The 19,052-nt window shown below is 36.9% G+C and overlaps 1 protein-coding gene across 2 annotated transcripts in view; it reads left to right on the top strand.

Annotated features, from left to right (window-relative positions):
* The window catches only part of LOC139147156 (engulfment and cell motility protein 1-like), a 32,097-nt gene extending 20,600 nt beyond the window's left edge, over nt 1–11,497 (top strand). For both annotated transcript variants that reach the window (XM_070718065.1, XM_070718066.1), the window contains 9 exons: nt 1,006–1,110; nt 1,763–1,871; nt 2,546–2,688; nt 3,687–3,856; nt 5,012–5,127; nt 5,875–5,976; nt 7,281–7,348; nt 7,811–7,903; nt 8,725–11,497. In XM_070718065.1, coding sequence (XP_070574166.1) covers nt 1,006–1,110; nt 1,763–1,871; nt 2,546–2,688; nt 3,687–3,856; nt 5,012–5,127; nt 5,875–5,976; nt 7,281–7,348; nt 7,811–7,903; nt 8,725–8,925 — 1,107 coding nt within the window. In that variant the 3' untranslated portion in view covers nt 8,926–11,497. The remainder of the gene's footprint in view (nt 1–1,005; nt 1,111–1,762; nt 1,872–2,545; nt 2,689–3,686; nt 3,857–5,011; nt 5,128–5,874; nt 5,977–7,280; nt 7,349–7,810; nt 7,904–8,724) is intronic.
* Nucleotides 11,498–19,052: the final 7,555 nt, after the last annotated feature.

Below are 19,052 nucleotides of genomic sequence, written 5' to 3' on the forward strand. Positions count from 1 at the left end.
GGCGTTTTCGGTGATACAACAAAGGTCGTGCTGATGTTTGTGGAAGTGATCGCACTTGACATTTTGTCAACAACGCCATGTGAGTTTTATGCACGTCTCGCTTGGGGTCAAGAGGTATTAAACTCCTCCCAATACAGAGATGAATAACGTATAAGTAAATAAAAACGCCATTCATGAATAATTTATAGCAACACAAACCCTGCAAGAAAGACAAGTCTGTGATTCCGGGTGAAACTCCGCTGTATAGCGTTCACCCGACTCATCGTGTCCACTCCACTCGCGCGCGCGTTTTACATGAAAGCAAAATACATATCATTGCCTTCACTCCACTCAAATATGACCAAATCACAGACTTGAACGAAGTCTACCAGTGGATATATTATGTTAGTTTCAATTGACAGTTGCTGTATTACTAAAACTGAAGCAGTGCTGTGAGACTTTGATATAAGTTTCTTTCAGACTAGTGCTTTCTCCCTCTGTTCATGACACTCTGTGTCCCATCCATCAAAATAATGAGTGGACTTAAATTTTAAAGGCAGCATATTCTTGAAGATAAAATCCATGGAAATATTGGGTTGATAGAACAGTTGTATTGATCATCTGTTAAAGCAATGGAAATAAGAGCCAAGATGGGATATTCAGCTAACCTTGCTTTAGGATAATGTTTCAAGTTGTGCTTTCAAAGTTTGATGCTTTCATCATGTGAAAGTAAATTGTATTGGTACCCATGGAAACCACCCATAACTATTTTGTCAGCCATTCTCACCCATTACACCCTATTTCTCAATAGACCTATTATAAGCAAATGAAAACATCTGAATATGATCTGTAGCTACATGTATACCGAGTACAAGTTATCGTTATGCAAAGCAAATATCAGTGGGTACCATATAGATGCACACTGTTGTGAGTGCTTCCAATCTACAAGGAAAGTAGTTTTCCATCTTCAGTTCCATTCTTTACAGCAGTTCCACGTTGATAAATCTCTGATTCCCTTCCTTCCAGGATACAATCAATCCAACCAATGATTTCAAGGATGTCCCACCCGGAATGTTAGTCTTGGACAATATGATATACTTTGCCAAAAATCACACAGAAAATTATACAAAGGTAAAGATTTTTAGAAAAAAACCACCACTGTATATATCAGTTATATGTATTTTTGAATGTGACTGAAAATAGAAAAAAGTTTCAAAACAGCAGTGTCGATGTATAATGCATAGAGAAAATTCATAATACAAACATGACATGACATGGTTTATTCATAATTTTTGTAGCATTGTAAATATTGTAACTCATAATTTTAGCCCTGCATATGTCAAAGATACATATGTGTCCACAAGCTGAGACAAAGTGTACATTTTAAAGTCAGTTGTCAGCAGAGACTAGAAACTTCAGCCGATATTTGAACTCTTTGCTTACTCATTCTGTAGACTGATAAATGGGGTAAGGATAAGAAGGACCTAATATATTTAAGAAATTTTACTGTTCACTCGTTCAAAGTTTGAGGTAGTTTCATAGTTTAAATTGTAATCAAGTTTGTCATGATAATCACACCATGCAGAAGGTATACCTACTTTCCAGTATAATTTCTGTTGAGTGATATGTTGTAAATTTTCAAAATAGTCAACATATCTCCTGTGACCAATCAGACAAGTTTCCGGCATGAAGTTATCAAATCTGAGAGAAACTGATCTTGTGTGAAAAGGAAAGGTTTATGATTGACATTTTCACATCTCTGTATTGTTTTCACCAAATGCAGACAGTTTTAGAGAATTCTTGTCGAGCTGATGAACATGCTTGCCCATTTATCAACACGTGCATTCATCTGATGAAGATGCTTTGTGAAATCTTAAAAGTGGGCGAACAACGTAAGCATTATTTCATCTGTAATTTGCGTTGAGTGTATATGTGTCAACATTTCTGTTTGTGTATGAAAATGTTTCGTGATGTTATAGTTTAACAGTTTATAGTTTGATAGCTTACTGGTATATAGCACCAGATCTGATATCTATCTCAAAGACACCCAATGACACACAGTTCAGAAAAATGCTCATTGAAAAAGATGAGTTTTGAGTGTGGATTTGAAGATATCCACATTGGGTGCTGCATGGATGTCATCTGGAGATAATTCTACAGTGCAGGAGATGAATTTGAGAGTGGATGGTGGCTGTATGATTTAAGTCTTGTCTTGGAGTAATTGTTTGCTGCTGGAATTTTTTGTGTGTTGAGGTCCAAAATATATGGAAGAGTCCAACCAGTTGTGCTTCATAAATGATGAACAGGATTTTAAATTGGATTCTGTAAGTGACTTGATAGCAGTGCAGCTGTTTGAGCTTTGGTATGTGATCATAATTCTTGGCACGGGTATCGAGACAAGTGGATTTTAGGCTTTTTGTGACCGATGTTTGTGTTATCATGTCTTTGTCCTCAAATGCAGATTTCTTACTTTGACCAAATGAGTCATAAGTTCACGTCTATGCACATTAACCTAGATGAGATTTTCTGACCTTAGACTTCAAAATGTGACTTTTCTCTATTTCAGCTGCGGAGACTGGTCAGGAATTTTATCCAATGTTTTTTACCTGCGATAATGCATTTGAAGAATTCTTCTGTATTTGTGTGCAACTGCTGAATAAAACATGGAAAGAGATGAGAGCCCGCATCAGTAAGGAAGATTATGGACTGGTAAGAGTACTTCACACATCTACATGTATTTTCAGTTACAGTGTACTGTCATCTTAGATGAATGGGCTACTTTCATTAAATCAATAGCAATATTCATTTCTCTGGTCATTGATTGGTTGCAATACCTTGAGATGTCATCGTTTCAGGGATTGATTTCCAGAATTGTGACAGACATCCTTTGCCCTGCACAGTCATTCAGTCTGAAAACATTTTCTCTCAGGAAGATAATCAAACCATTCCATTGCAAAGCATGCAATGGGTTCCTGTAACTCACTTTAAAGTTGGCCAATCAAAGACACAATAGTCTACCCAATATGCAAATCAGTTACACGCAAGTCAGCTGATACTTAGTAATTATCATGTTGAATATTTACAGATGTGCCAGTAAGCTCATTTCTGAAGTAAAGCTTGCCACATGTGTTCTGTTGGACACAGAGCTTGTATAGTACCGACAGACAAAACACTGTCTCTACAAAGTTTCCTGTACATCTTCAAGATTATTCTCTCACTATCTCAGTGCAAAATGCCTTTCTTCAGTGTAAGAATTTCGTCTTAGCATACTCACTATGATCCTCATCGTCCATCATCATGTCACATTTCATACATGAATGTTTACTGAACAATTTAGATTCATTCTTTGTACTTGATAATATTGTTAAATGCAACGTTGATGTGTCGCTGTCACCAGTATTAATTACTTTGGATTTTGCCTTTTGTTTCAATATTGTGTTGAAAAGTGAGAAATCTCTGCCCATGTAGGGTAATGCTGGCAGACTTGGCTACAGCTCTCATAGCTTTGAATTCCTCTGTATAGAACATAACCCATAGTACACCATGACACATGTATGCAGCAACCGATTGCTGGTTGTCATGGAGAAGATAAGAATTTGAGTTCATTGTAATGTCCAAGTTGTAACAATACAAAAACAAGATATTGTTCCTTTAGGATAACATGGAATGCTCATTTTTTAAGATTTTTTGTGTTTATATCTCCCCAGGTGATGGCAACGGTAAAGGAACAGATCACAAGAACTTTAAACGATAGGCCACTGTCAATGGATAATTTTAAGACTAAAATTTTTGGTCTCAGCTACAATAAAATTGTACAGTTGAGAGAACAAGAGAGACTTGAAAAAGCTGAGTGGGATATCCAGGCTAAACCAGTTTTGTAAGTAAAGTACAGTGTATTGACAAAAGTAAGGAGCTCAGAAATATCAAGACATCAAAAGAGCAATATATCAGAAAAATAACTTGTTAATGTAATTTCACCTTCTCATCAGCATGGTTTGACCCAATTCCATTGTTTAAATGGTGAATGTGGACCTGTGTACAGTTAAATGGGGTTTTAGGTTAACAACATAAAATTTTCAAGTTTTGCTGTGTTATGTTGGAAAAGTAAGGCATCATACCATATATGCCAATGTCATTTAGAGTTCAAAACCACAGTGACAGATTTTTATAACTGAATATTTTATGAAAGATATTTGAAAGGAATGGTTGATACTAGAGAAATCCTTCTTTCCAAATCTTAAATTGTGGGCGAAAACACTATATTGTGTAATGTTTACAAAGATGTCTAACTAATGAAAATTGCAAAGGAAAATAAATGCTCAAATCGCACTGTGAAATACAACTACTCATTTGTTACTTACAGCTCCATGCATATGTCATCAGACACTACTGTAGAAATTCAGACAAATTTTGTCAGTGCTATATGTATGGCTGTTGTTGCAGCTTGAAATCTGAATTGTCAGTATGCAGTCTTTCCTATTGTTCATTTTAACATTGGCAATCACCTGTCAAGTTTTATTTTCATCATTGTTGCATGCTTAATTTCAAAAAAATGAAGTCTAAATTTTCAGACAAAGATTCATTTTTACATATTAATGAGAGGACAATGACATCATTTTAAGTTTTCACACAACATGTAAGTGTACAGGCTAATCATCCAGATCATGACGTAATTCATTGTTCCTGCAGATGAAGTTGGGGGACTTCATTGTGTGGTTTTGGTCATGCCTGTCCATTTGTCTGCAGCCATTACTCAGACAGGACCTATTTCATTCAAACTTGGTACGAGGACGAGGTACTATTAGGGACATATGCATGATGATTTATAATGTGATACACTTGCAGCTGTATAAAGTAACAAACCACCAACTGTGGAAAGCCCTGTTTCAGTGAATGTGTGATTTGAACATTCATTTGCCTTTTCAATTTTTATTACTCGGACATCTTTGTAAACATTGCATAATTTCAGAAGATATGTTGACGCTATCACCTGTCCAGATGTATTTCATGTGAAATCTCTTGTGTTTTACAGAGAGTTAAGGGAGCATCTGAAGCCATCGATTATAGAGTTGATCAAACAGCAGCGTTTGTCAAGTCTGGTTGATGGACAGCAGTTCAACAGATTTACCCCTCGTGGTAGAATCAAGGGTAAGAACGAAAGGAAATATTAATTTGCATTTTTAAGTTCAGCACCAATGCCCTGCTCCCAATCATCAGCAATATGAGGTTATCATTTTGAGCTGCCATGAAGTCTGATGTTGTGCATGTAAACACAACATCTCTGAAGCTTCAAATTTCTTCTTTGCAACTTGAAGATATACTGTTTTCAATTGAAAGTATATCTGGACATTTAAATGTCAACCATTGATACTTTGAAGTGAAAGAATTTGCTGCTTAAATGCCGATATTGTCAGAGTATATGTCACGTTTTATGTACTCTTAAGCACAGAAATCTCTGAAACATTTCTTGGTCCAAACCTTTCAGCACACCATTTATCAAGGCTATATCAGGGAATGTAAAATCAGTCTGTCTGCTTTTGGCCCAAAGTTCCTGTGACCAGACTGACATCCTTATGTGATTTTCTTATAATATGTGACTGTTAACACGAACAAAGCTTATTTACTTCGCTTCTGTAGATGTTCATTGTAAAGAAAAATATATAATGTCTTTCAAGCTTTATCACTTGACACTTTGCACAAAACTGAAGATAGATGACCAGACAAGTATTTTGAAGAACATACTGAGGAGATATAATGAGATTGCAAAGTGGCAAGGGGATGATGGTTCACAGCTGACAGTGCTGTATAATTTTCCAAAAAATATTCCTTTAACTTTTAAAGTAGTTAATGAAATGTTTTCATCAGAACTATGTCACTTTGGGTTTGTTTTCGCAGACAAGTATTGGTACTGTAGATTGTCTCCAAATAACAAAGTCTTACATTTTGGTGACATTGACGGCAACCAACAACCACCAATTGAAGCTCTGCCAAACAAACGTAAGTAATGTATAAATAGATTATCAATAGACTGTACAGTATCAGCACACTAGGAACATTTAGAAATTTTAAAGTGTTCCAGTCAGATAGAATACACCTCAGGGACAGATATTCGGACTCTCAAATTTTACAATATTTTTCAGGATTACCGCTCCGGGGGGCTGATTTTGAAGCTCTTAGAGTAAATAATGTTTTCACCATCTTATTTTTCTTTAAATTTGAAAATGTAATGTATTCTGGTCTATTCAACACACGAATGTCAGCCTTTTTGAATTTCAGCTGTTGTTAGATATTAGGTTATGTGAATATCTAGTGCCAAAATTTGTTGGGTGACCCCCGACTTTTATTTTTTACTTTGAAAGAGAATGGTTAAAAAATTTGTTTCACAAATATTTGCTTGTCTGATAGCATTGATATTTGGTATACGGGTTTACCGGTATAGGGATGAGCAAAATGTGATACATTTATATTCAAATTATGATGAAATCTACAATTTCTTAATTTCCTAGGGGTTATCTTATTTATGATGTATTGAAATAATGATGAAATCTGTGATTTTGAACTTTTTGGGCAATTTTTGCCATTTTTGGTCAAAACATGTGTTTCTCAATCACAACTTGTCTGATAGCTTTAATATTTGGTATACAGATTCCTACAGATCCACTGAATGTGATATAATGAAATCATGATGGAATCTGCAATTTTATATTTTTGAGGCAAAATTTTTTGTCAGGCTACTGAAATGAGCTATCAAAGATTTCCACCTTTTTCATCAACACATGTATCACAAATAGTTATTCTCTTCATAAGACAGCAGAGCTATATTGGCCGCTAGGTCGCTTGTTTATGTGTTTGCTGAAGAGTTTCTGTATATAGATGTACATGTATCTGTTTAGTGATGTGTGTGAGAGAGAAAGTAGGTCAAAGTTGGTGAGAAAAATCCATGACAGTTGCATAATAGCTACATGTAGTCTATCATACCAGTATGTTGATGGCACAAATACAGCGATCTGATTGGTCAAGATGTGAAAATAACTGTGGTATACTCGCAATGTAGCACGGTTGGCACACACGCGAGCTCTCGGCAAGGGCAAAAATCCATTTTTGACGTTCCATGCCAGAATTTCAATATACTGTTATGATATAATAGCAATAACACAGCCCCAGCGATGGTATACCACTCGTTTTTGACCAGTTCACTCCAAGTGCATATATGCCATGTACAGGTCAAAATCTCATGGTATACTGTCGCTGGATACCCTGCATGTCAGACTTACCATCTCTCATTATTTTCTCTCCCTCAGTACAAGTGTCTGAAATTAGGGGTTTGGTGACAGGCAAAGACTGCCCTCATATGAAAGAAGCTAGGAAGGTAAGAGTAAAGAAGAAACCGCTCCATTCAAATTAAATGTAGCTGCCTGCATTGTGTTTCATGACTGCGTCTCATGATCAGACTATATGTGTGGTGCTCTGTCCAAGGCTGTGAAATGTGTGATCTTGTGCAAGATGTAACACTGCAGAATCCACCAGTTCTTAAAAGATCCTTTTCTGTAAGTTCTATGTGCAATCAACAATGACTGCCTAATCAGTTATTCTATACCTTTGTATATCTGCACATGCGTTTCAAGTGATATTCTATATCTGCGGAGAATGAACGAAAAAATTGATGAGATGATGATGGGAAGAAATCATCATACATTGTAAGTTGGAGGATAAAAGCAGCGTACCCTGTATCAGTTACAACAATGATCATAACATTATCAGCTTCAAGAAGATTCAAAGATCTTGATTTGCTTTGCTTTGTGTTGATTTCATTTTCTTGTTATACATACAGGGTCAAGGTCAGATTGCACTAGCATTTTCGATTATGCATGATCCAACTTTAGATGAAGAAGCAAGGAATTTTGTTGCCCCAAACACTCATGTGGTAAGTGTTGATTTTGTCTGTGTAGAAGTTGGCACAAAATCTGTTAACATGTCAGTGTCACAGTGATGTATGGAGCTCAAAAGTGTTATAGTCTTGATTATATTTGAAAGTCGTTATCATTGGTGTAAGAACTGCTACATTTTAAAGATTACATGTCAACTGACCTTGAGCTTGAAGGATGGAATTTGGATTTCTCTTGATTCATGTGTTGGGGAATATGATGCAGAACACTATTAAACAACATGGTGTAGATTTTGTACAATCATATCATAGCACATATATGATAATCAAGATGCTTGTACTTCTGACATGTAAGATGCCAACACAGTAACTAAGATGAAATTTTAAAAGTTCTCCTTTAAACACTGATACCATCACCGCTAATCATACAAAGACTTTATCCAAATTTTTGAATTAAAAACTAAATTTTAAAAAGTTCAGTGCATGACTCGTCACAAAGCACTAAGATGTTTTAAAACAAAGGTTTGATACAATTATGAGCTGTCATAGAATTTAGAGCATAGTTGCCTCTTCTGCACCTAAACTTTTTCCAGATATGCAGGTTGAAGCCACCATCATGCTATCCCAACTACTCAATTCAACCCAATTATTTTTCTATCTACATGTCAGTGAATCCATTGAAAAGTCATCATTCACTCGTTTTGGTAGTTTGAAATGAGGAGTACCTAATAAGAATACTTAATAGCAATATTTACTGATCTTCTCATCAAAACAGGAGGCCGTTAAAAACACAAAGACTCAATCAGACTTTATCATACAAGAATACTTCATTCTTTTTAATTCTTTCTACTCTTACACAGTTCAACATTTGGACAGATGGTATAAATGCATTGCTAGGCAACGACATGACAAGTGAAGAAGCCAAGAATGATATGGAGACACTGCTTGGAATGGAAATCAGATTACGATTACTGGACACGGAAAATGTACCTATTCCTCAAAAACCTCCACCAATTCCTAATCCACCAAATAATTATGACTTTTACTATGATTTCCACTGAGTCAAAGTAGTAGTTACAGAATAGGAATATAGAGGTAGTTGGGTAAACATGTCTAGATACATCTAGGTGGAGAGTGTTGTAATGACATGGATACTGGTTTCCTGGCAACAGCTGTTACTTTGATAATTGATCAGGTTGTACATTTGTCCAAATTGATTGTGTCTGTCCTATCTGATGGTGAAAATCGTATTTGATATTTACCAAGCCTTTTGAAAATCAGATGAACACCCATTAAACTGTATGAACTGTATGGTTTCTATTTTGTGTCATGTTACTAGTAGAAGTTTTCAACTCTGAATGTGGTGAAAATGTAGGCTGTGCAAAGGGTCAGTTCACATCATGTCAAAGGTCACAAAAGTGCATAGATGATGGTATTTATGATGTTCATCACTGTGTCTATTTATACTTAATCATTCTCGTAAAATAACCAGAGTTTACATACTTACCAATAATTGTTAAAATTGTCTCAACAATCATATTGTGTGGAGACAAGGTTGTCATAGCCAAAACTTACAAAATATTTTCTGTTCAAGAATATGGGGAACTTTGCTTGCAAGTAGTTTCAGATCAGGTTTAATTTAGGATCACTCTAGCTTCTGGTGGAATGTACCATTTGTGCATAGTAGTGGCCACTGCATTGGGAGGCTTAACAATAAATGCAATGCATTGACTGACTCTTGCCAAATGGAAATGATGAGAGTGCTTACTCTTACATTTTCAATCTACAATATTGTAAATATTAAGTGACATAATTTAGATAATTGTGTTTTCTCCATTATCAAGTGCAAAGAGTGAAAAAAGTTGTGTGTTGTAGTTTGTGTTTGACAATCATTTAGGAGCTATTGTTAGTTTGATAATTCAAATAGTTTTCAACTGAACACACAAGGCCTCACATTCCAGGATAGCTAAAGAGTGCTCATATTTTGGCCATCTATTTATTCACATGTTTTTCTCATGTACTGTTTTGGGCATTTTGCCTAATATATAAGACCATTACCTCTATGGTGAGACCTGATGGCCCTGAAGAGAGCTGTTTGCTTTTGAGATCTACTCTGCATTGCAGTGAGTCAGTCAACACATCATTGTCGGCACTCTTTTGGAGTGACCACCCCTGTACTAAAATGGTCAACCCGCTAAATGTATTATTGACCCTTCAGTACACCTAAAGTATGTAGTCTAGTAATTGGTCATGAGCTTTCATCTCATTTATTACATGATATTGGAGTACAGATTTACACCCACATGCATTATGTATTTCAAACAATCACAAATAGATTGAAGGGGACATTGTTATGATTACCAGACCTGTTAAACTGATCTGTCTCTCTTTAGAGGTAGCAACACAGAACACTGTAACATTTACAACAAAAATAACAACATCGTTGTTAAGTCTTGTGTATGAATATTCAACCCCTTGACTAGCTGTGAATGCACCACTATAATGAATTACACTTGACCAGCCTTGAGGGCCAGCGACTTCTAGCAAGATCCCGTACATACATGTATCCACAGTGTATTCAGTACGGCAATTTCACTACATTTGAGTAGTCAAGGGGTCCATTTCTAGCATGAATAACACAGATGCTATGGCGTATAAGCTTGAGACCCAATTATACACTGTTTAATCCATACCCTTGCTTGGAAAATGTCTTGCCAACTCCTTTTATTACAAGTTTCAGTCTTGTATAATTTCCCTGGTTGATTCTGCTAATATATTACTCTAAAGAAATTGAACATATTACTAATTGTTTTATTTCAACTAAAATTATACCTTGAAAAGTCTTCCTTTCCTGCATCGTCGTAAACCACATGCACCTTTATGTCAACAGCTTCTGCGTTACCTGTAGAGGTGTAGGTCAGTGGAGTGGAAATCATGCTCTGGCTTGTGAGAATTCCTTTCCTGTTATAGGTGTCTGTTCTCCTTCCAAAAATGTACAGGAACTTTTTTGATATTGCTCTCTGTTTGAAGAAGTAGATGCCCCATAGACTGTGATGGTGACCATGGTATTGTCTTTCAAATTATATGGATGTATCACATTGTGTATCTAATCAGTCAAGTAACTATGCATGCCGTAGATTTAAAACCTAAACCTTACAATATCTCTGTAGAAATAAGTGTACAACATATTAGTGCCTCTGCATCTAGTGAGTTCAATATTTTTGGCACATCATTTGTACTTTGTAATAGACATTAATGTTGCCGTGACAGCAAGGCTGGTATATGCCTACTATCAAGATCGCCAATCAATGCCATATTCATAGAAAAGCTGATCGATGTCCAGTGATTTTCATGTGACTGTCAACCTGACAATTACCAGTATTAAATTCACCAACCACTCTAGAAAACAAGCCAGCTGATCTGCATTGATTTTGTGATCGGCGATGAATCAGATTAAAGCTGTAGCAAGGTGTTTCTTATGTATCTACCTGTAGTTGCAGACTAAGTCACTTTTGGTTTTTTTTATGGATATTCTTCATTTCTTTTGTAAACAGTGACCAAAGATGTCATAGTGTTATGCTTAAGTAATAGCTTTTGCATAAAAATATGAAATAAAACTTTTCTTACAGAAAATTGTTGTGTCTGTATGCTTTATGTGAGATGAAGTTTCATCCCAATCATTTCACTATTAAATAGAAAGGATTCATAGTAGACTTTTTGCAACATTTTCAAATACCATTATGGTTACAGTAAATGGACTAGTTATTTATTACACCCACTCCCAAGGCTAAGTCCACCTATTGCCTGCGTTATTCAATGTAAGGTAGCATCCACAAACCCAAGCAACAGGGGAGCAGCTGGAAAAATCTGACAGGGGTGGATGAGGGTGGGGGTGTTGGAAAAATACAATCAGTGCCGATGCATTGAAACAAAAACATAATAAATGTCAAAGATGTATTTTGTCACTGAAAACTACCCAGAGAAATGTCATGAAAATTAACAGAGGCATATTTATTGCCATGAGCCTTACCGAGTATCAGTGTAAATTGTCTGAAAGCAAAATTCAGTTTGGGGTATTGACACACAACAGAAGCTAAACTGAACCATTTATCTTTAGCTTGGCAATGTACAGTGTGGCTCAGAAGCTGATATATGATTTACAGCAAGTTTAGGAGTCTGAAACAAGAACTATTCTGTTCCCGATTGGCTAAAATGATTCAAAAAGAAAAGTTTTAGCCACAGTCCACCTATGCTGTGACAGAGGGACCGTGTTTTAACCAACCAATCGGGAAAGCTTCAGTGTCGTTGCATAGGATTCACTTTTCATTCTTATCAGTGATTTCAATGCAAGAATCGGAAAAGAATCGAATTTTATTTCTGATGACTCCTATTAAAACTCCAACTCAATATTCTGACTACGTTTCTGTCAGCTGTATTTATGGAATTGTTACAGAGGTTAGTAGAGTGCTTTTGAATGTGTGCAAAAATTTGATCTGCAAATTGTGAATGGGGGACTTTCAAATGACAAAGAAGGAAATATGACATATATAACAGCAATGGTGCAAGTGGTGTAGACTATGTGATGCTATCCTCACAACCTAATTAGTTATTAAAATGTATTGACAAGAAGTGAATCAGACCACTTTCCTCTTCTCTGTAGTAACCTGTAACTTCTCTGTAACATTGTTCCTACAGGTGTCAGCTTAAAAAGTAAAGCGCCAGAGGGAAATCCATCTGCAGCAGGTTCGGGTACATACCGATGGGCAGAAATTACGAAAGCTGAAAACATATTTTCTACAGAATCTAACTTCAGTTCAGAGTCTTTTAAAATCGTTACCAAATACAGATTTTGCTATTGCATATATGAATGATACACTAAAGGCAGCTGGTACCAAATTGTATTGCCCTGGTACTAAAATACATTATATTCGAGAAACGGACGCCATAGTTTGGCAGATATTCTGTAAATGATGCCAAGTAGGACTGGTTATGTATGAGAAACTGAATATTTTCAGATGCAGCTGTACAGAGGTAAATATGAATACAAAAGACCTAAGAGTTATTTTAAATCAACCTATAGAGATAGTAAACGAGAGTATCAAAAGGCAATCAGAAACTAATTGACACCTCCAAATGGGGATCTATTACTTCGTTCATACAGGCAAAAATTGAAACGTTTCAGCGACTTTATTTGTGATTTGTAAACACAGGGGATTAATAGTTTGGGTCCGCTCGTGTCCATACTCACAAAATTAAGCCATTGTTTTGATATTTAAGACGTCTTAATGCGCCCTCTCGAGTTCAAAAGGTGTGTATGGCCAAGCATACTGCATAACAAGATGGCTGAAACGAACGACGTACTGGCTGTAAAGAATGTGAAAGAGGCTCCCCATCGAACTATCCAAAATGTTTTTGTGTCGAGTTTGTGTTTTATTCGTTTCTAAATTGTGTTCCTACATTCTTATCCGATTGTTTGTGTTAATATAAATGTTTCTTTCGCCTCGCCATAAGCTTTCCTCACACAAACAAACATTACCGTCCACACTAATCCAAACTTCCCTACAAATATCCGAGGCGAAACAAACATTTTTATTAACACAAACAATCGGATAAGAATGTAGGAACACATTTTAAAACGAATCAAACACAAACTTAATGACTCAATCGAATATTTTTGTTCCCAATTAATAAATCATATAGACAATCTCATTCTCGGTTTATGGCAATTTTTGTCGACTGATAAAAGTCTTTTCATCTTCAACATTCCATTCTAATTTCACCTACGGTATATAATATCCTAACCTCCTGTGACTTTCCTTCTAAACGTTGATTTGCCTTGTGCACCAAAGAGATGCTGTATTTTATGCCAAACGATGAAAAAATATGTGAAGAAATAACCATGTATCAGTCAGTACGGCAGGCGAAACCCGGACGGCCATACCGATTGGAGACAGAGCAGAGTAGATCGAAACGCAAACGGGGTGTTATTATAGGAAAGGCGGTGACTTATTTTACAGCTGAATAAAATGCTGTCTCTGGTTGTGTAAGTCTGTTGATCGAAATATATATTTTGTTCCCAGTTGATTAATCATGGGGGATGGCAGTCTCGATCTCCCCTTTATGGTTCGATATTTACTGACTCGTTCCCTCTCATTTTTGTCAATCAATGAAGCATTTTCGTCTTCCATATTCAATATTACTTTGACCGATGTTACATCCTGACCTATACTGTCATTAGTTTTGACCAACGTACAAAGATATTGCCCATGCGTCCGGCTGATGAGATGTTTTGCAAAACGGTGAAGAAATGGGGGCCCGGGAGACATCGATGTCAGTCTTTCCGGACTGTTTACATGTAGCTAATAGGGGATATCAAAGGAGATGAATCAGTTAGTTGAATAAAACATAACTTTTCGGACTTATTTTATGTCAATTTTGTCAATGTCGGACTTGATTCAAGAGAAACCAGAATCACCTACAGAGATGTCTGTATTAAACACGACGAACAATTGGGAATAGTTTGTTATGCTACTGTCGGTCTCAGTCGTGGTGTCTCTCCCATAAAATTTCGAAGCTATAGGTCTACACTTGTCGTTTCGATTCACAGGTAGCGGTACACCGATGACCAGATATTGTACTGTTCTTAAAACTAGTCTAAGCAATTTCACGACACTGCACTATTTGCCATCGTGTCTCCCCGTGAACGTCCTTGAATCTATGGACGTGACCATTGTTTTACTGCGCCCATTAGAGTGTAAACCCCTGTTCGTTACCAGCAGAATACTTTTTAAAGTTCTGTACATCAGTGTACACTGTGTGTATAAGCCCTAAACCTAGTTTAATTCAATTATGGAAAGGTATTAAAGAATAAAGGGTCGTTACAGTTGCTAAAATTGCGAGAAAAACGGCACTTTTTACTCAAATAGTCCTATTCACAAGCTCTATTGTTTTAAATCACGTCCATGGTGTGCTGTTGATTTTCATTCTTTCGTGCAATTTCATTCGCTTGAAGCAATTATCTTTTCATTTGACTGCTCTGTGGGACTCTTCTGAATATGTGTTTTGGATAAAAAGAACTCTACAGTGAAAGACATAAACTTCGACGGTGATAGGTATACAATATCGGTTCTCGACGGTGATAGGTATACAATATCGGTTCGATGTGTGAAGATATACAGATTACAAGTTATTTTAGAAGTTCTCAAAACCAGTAAAAATAATTCTGCGCGCCACTTATTGATAATTTCTTCTTGTGAACGTCCTTGAATCCGTGACCGCGACCATTGTTTTCGAAGTGTTCGACGGTGGATGATCGGTAGATTAATGAAGATATATGTTACTGAACTATCGTGTGATTGTTTAATAGCATGGTTAGGTAATAGACGGTGTAGTCTGTAGAGGCGATACGGCGAAATTCCACGGCCCAAGGGAGCGTACATCGCATGGTTTCTTACAACGAACCATAGACAGAGCCGTCGGTTTCCATAGCTACAACGTGAAATCCGGCCTCACCGATGTCCCGGGCCGATGTCCCTGTCCTGATTCGGAGAACAACTTTCAAGCTGCGTGTTGAGGTTCAGATGTCCGATTTTTTCATATTCAAAAGGCTTATTGATTTACAGAGAACGCCCGTCTTGTTTTTAGCTTTAACTTAGCGCAAGATGGCAATTGAAAATTCAAAGCCAAATAGCCAGTGGGAAAAAAATAGACGACTCGCTCTCACCAGCGGTCGAGGTCGCAATGAAAAAAAATCGAAGTCTCTGAAATCGGTATCATTGCTCCGCCATGTTTATTGTTGGTTGTACGGCCAGTTTAAAGTCACAGACTTTCTTCAAGGTAAAGTTCATATAATTGCCATACCGCGAAGTTCCCTGTGCATTTCAATATTTCTATTTGGAAGCAAAAGCGCCACGGACATTCGATCGATGGTGATGAACTTTCTCCAGGGCGTGACATGTCACCAGTTACGAACTTTACCGGTTTTCGATACGAAATATGCAATATATTATCAGCGTTGTTCACGTTGTGTTTTGAGTTTGATATCGAATATAACAGGAAAACACTAACGATTAGAGTGACGATAGAGACCATGCCCGATACGGAAAAATTGACATCAACTACTTGCAATGAGCAGTGACCTGAAACTTCAGACTGATATATAAATGTCGACAATATAAAACATTGAAATGCCGGAGAGAGAGAGGGAGAGAGAGGTTTACGCGGTCGCGAACTGATTATACTCTTTCGGATATGACTTCGGTGTAGACGATACACAGACATCGAAAATGTACACCTACTTTCCAGAAATTCGACTAATCTTATAATAAAGAGTGGAACAAATCCAAAAGTGTTGGTGGAAGTAAATCTTCAGATGTTGGTTTTCTAAAGTTAGATAATACTTACAGAAATATGGTCGTCATAGTCTTCTTTTAAAACTATCATCTTCAACACCACGTTTCTTATGATCGGTGATGTCATTTTTTATTATTTTTACAAACTTTCAATGCATCAAACGCTATAAGACTATCTCATCTGCCTGTCAAGGAGTTACAATATATTTCCAAGGGCTGGCACACGATGTCAACTTACGTGTCGTCCGTCGAGCGGCCGGTGGCAGTCTCACAGATTGTTCCGTTTGTAATCGCGGCCACTTTGATTTTGATGTGACACCAACGTGCGTTTGAGGTTTTTTTGTTACGAAATTTGTCGACCTCACAAAATTTCACAGTCCATGCTTTGAAGCAGTCTCAACATGGCAAAAATGTCTCGCTTAAATTTCATCCTCGTCGTTCCAAATTAAATTCGACCACTAAATTATTTCGGCAGTTTTAATTTCCTATTAATTCGACGTTTTTCAAATCGTAATGAATTTTTTCTGGTCGAATTGATAGGGTTTTTGGTATCAAGCTTATCTCTTCGTCGGACCAGTATACCGCGAGATGTAGTACTGTGTTCGGCAGCCATGGCGAAAGTGAATATTGTATGTTGGTTGTTGTTTGTTTTATGTTACAAATACCTGTCGCGTGAGGGCGTTTGAAACGCTTCTGAAGCGGCTCAGTCTGTCCACACAGCGATTTGCGGATAGAGTTAATCCCTACAACGGCTCTGGTCGGGCCGACTAAACCGTCTCAAATCTGAAACGCTTCAGAACCATTTCGGAGTGTCCACACATAACTTTCTGTGTCAGTATTGGCCCAGAACCGTTTCAGAGACGTTTCAATGGCCTGTGTATGAACGGCATATATGTAAGGAATTCTGGGATGTTTAAATTGGTTGTTCGTCGGAAAAGTATCACTCGTAAGAGTGTTGATATTGGAACTGGGTATTATGATCATGTCAATTATCTGTGCAGATTGCTACCATGATATTCATAATGATGCTTGGTAAAATCTTTACTTCTATACAAGACTTGCCAAATGGACAGAATCTGTGAATATCTTAACCGATGGTCAAGCTTGATTCCACAAAGGACACAAAACTGTCGACAATATTTTTATTTTAAATGCTAACAATCCAGAATTATTTGAGTGTCAGACGAAGAAAATGTTGTCATCACTTTATTGATGTTTCAAAAGCTTTCACAAACTTTATTGATTTTTCAAAATCTTTGACAAGGTAAATCACACATTTCTTCATAAACTTATGTAAATTGTTGTGAAAGGGAAAATGGACAATATTCTCTTTGTCAGCAAACCAACAAAAATTAATACTGTGAATTGCAAATTCAATGTATAGCTGTGTCAAACAAAGCATGTGTAAAATCAGGAAATGTCAGATCTGAACATTTGCTATTATCCATTGTATGCTGAGGTTGCATCCTGAGTCTGCTGTTTGATGAGCTGAACACAAAACTTTCAAATGTGGGTTTTATGGGTATATAACTTACACAAGAAATTTACAAAAAAACTGTTTACTAAATTTGCAACACCTTGTCAATTTCCTTTTTCCCCCATACTGTAAGAAATGACCTGTGAAAGTAAACCTTTACACCACCAAAATAGTTATTTTTCGCAGGGCAGGATACAGGTCTCGCTGTGATAACCCCAATATTGTGTTATTGTCCCGAAATATAGGGCCACCACTGTTACGATGTTTGGAAAAGTCCAAAGAAAATTGTGTATTAGATTCTTTAGTGTGCCAAGGAACAAAACCAGTACAAAACCAGTGAAACTGTGCCAAGCGAATGTGGATGTTTGCCATTTTTTGTTTTAATTTTGAAATTCTGTGAAAGATACTGGATGGAACTTCTCGGAAGTAAATTTAATTTTTAGGTCAAGACTCTTCTTTCCATAATTTCAGCTTTGAGCTTGTCATCACAAGCGGCTTACATTTGGCCAGAATTGTAACCGTTGACAACTGAATCAAAAGTATGACCTGGCCCCAAAACTGAACGATCCCTGAAGTACTACTTCACAGTGCACAATGCAAAATTCAAAATGCACATTGCGATAACATAAATTGCCATGTGATCTGCAGTGATAGGGCACATCAGACGGAGTGGAGAGGCTCCAAATTTATGTGGAGAAGGAAGGAGACCGGGTTCTTGAAAACTTTTTGAGGGTTCCGGGCAGGATCTGAAAAAAAGGAATTATTTTCCATGCTCTCTCCCTCCTCACGAGGTGTGTTTGAACACTGTCTATCTCCTACCGCAGTGTTTGCATCGGAGTAGTGACGTTGATCCTCTCCGGGACTGAGATTACGTCATAGGAAGGATTGTCATGAATAGACGACATGAAGCAAAATGGCAGTTGAGATTCCTAACCATGCTGCTTTTGCTTGAGGGGAAGCTATGCATGGCTGAAAAATTACTTTGAGGAGAAAAAGAGAAACTTCTAATCCTTTTCCGTAAACGTGATCCCGATATATATTATTTTAGATATTATTTGCTGAGAAGGATTCAACACTGCGTCAATTGTCCATGGCGATTACGCCTAAAAAGTTTACCAATTTAATGCTTCATAATTCGTCTCAGCTGCTGACTATATTTGATCAGCTAGTATTTACCCGTAGATACCTTTCTCTGTAGATACTTGTAAAACGGCAAAGCCAAGTCACATAAACTGGAGTCTTTTTCTTTCCTTTTTGTCTAAACTTTGCATTAACATGTGACGCCTTGTGTTTTACTGAGGGAAAGGTGATACAAAGATATAACAAGTCAGAAATAGAAAGAAGAAACAGACTCAGAGAA

The sequence above is a fragment of the Ptychodera flava genome, chromosome 13 (genome assembly GCF_041260155.1).
Source record: "Ptychodera flava strain L36383 chromosome 13, AS_Pfla_20210202, whole genome shotgun sequence".
Taxonomy (NCBI): Eukaryota; Metazoa; Hemichordata; class Enteropneusta; family Ptychoderidae; genus Ptychodera; species Ptychodera flava.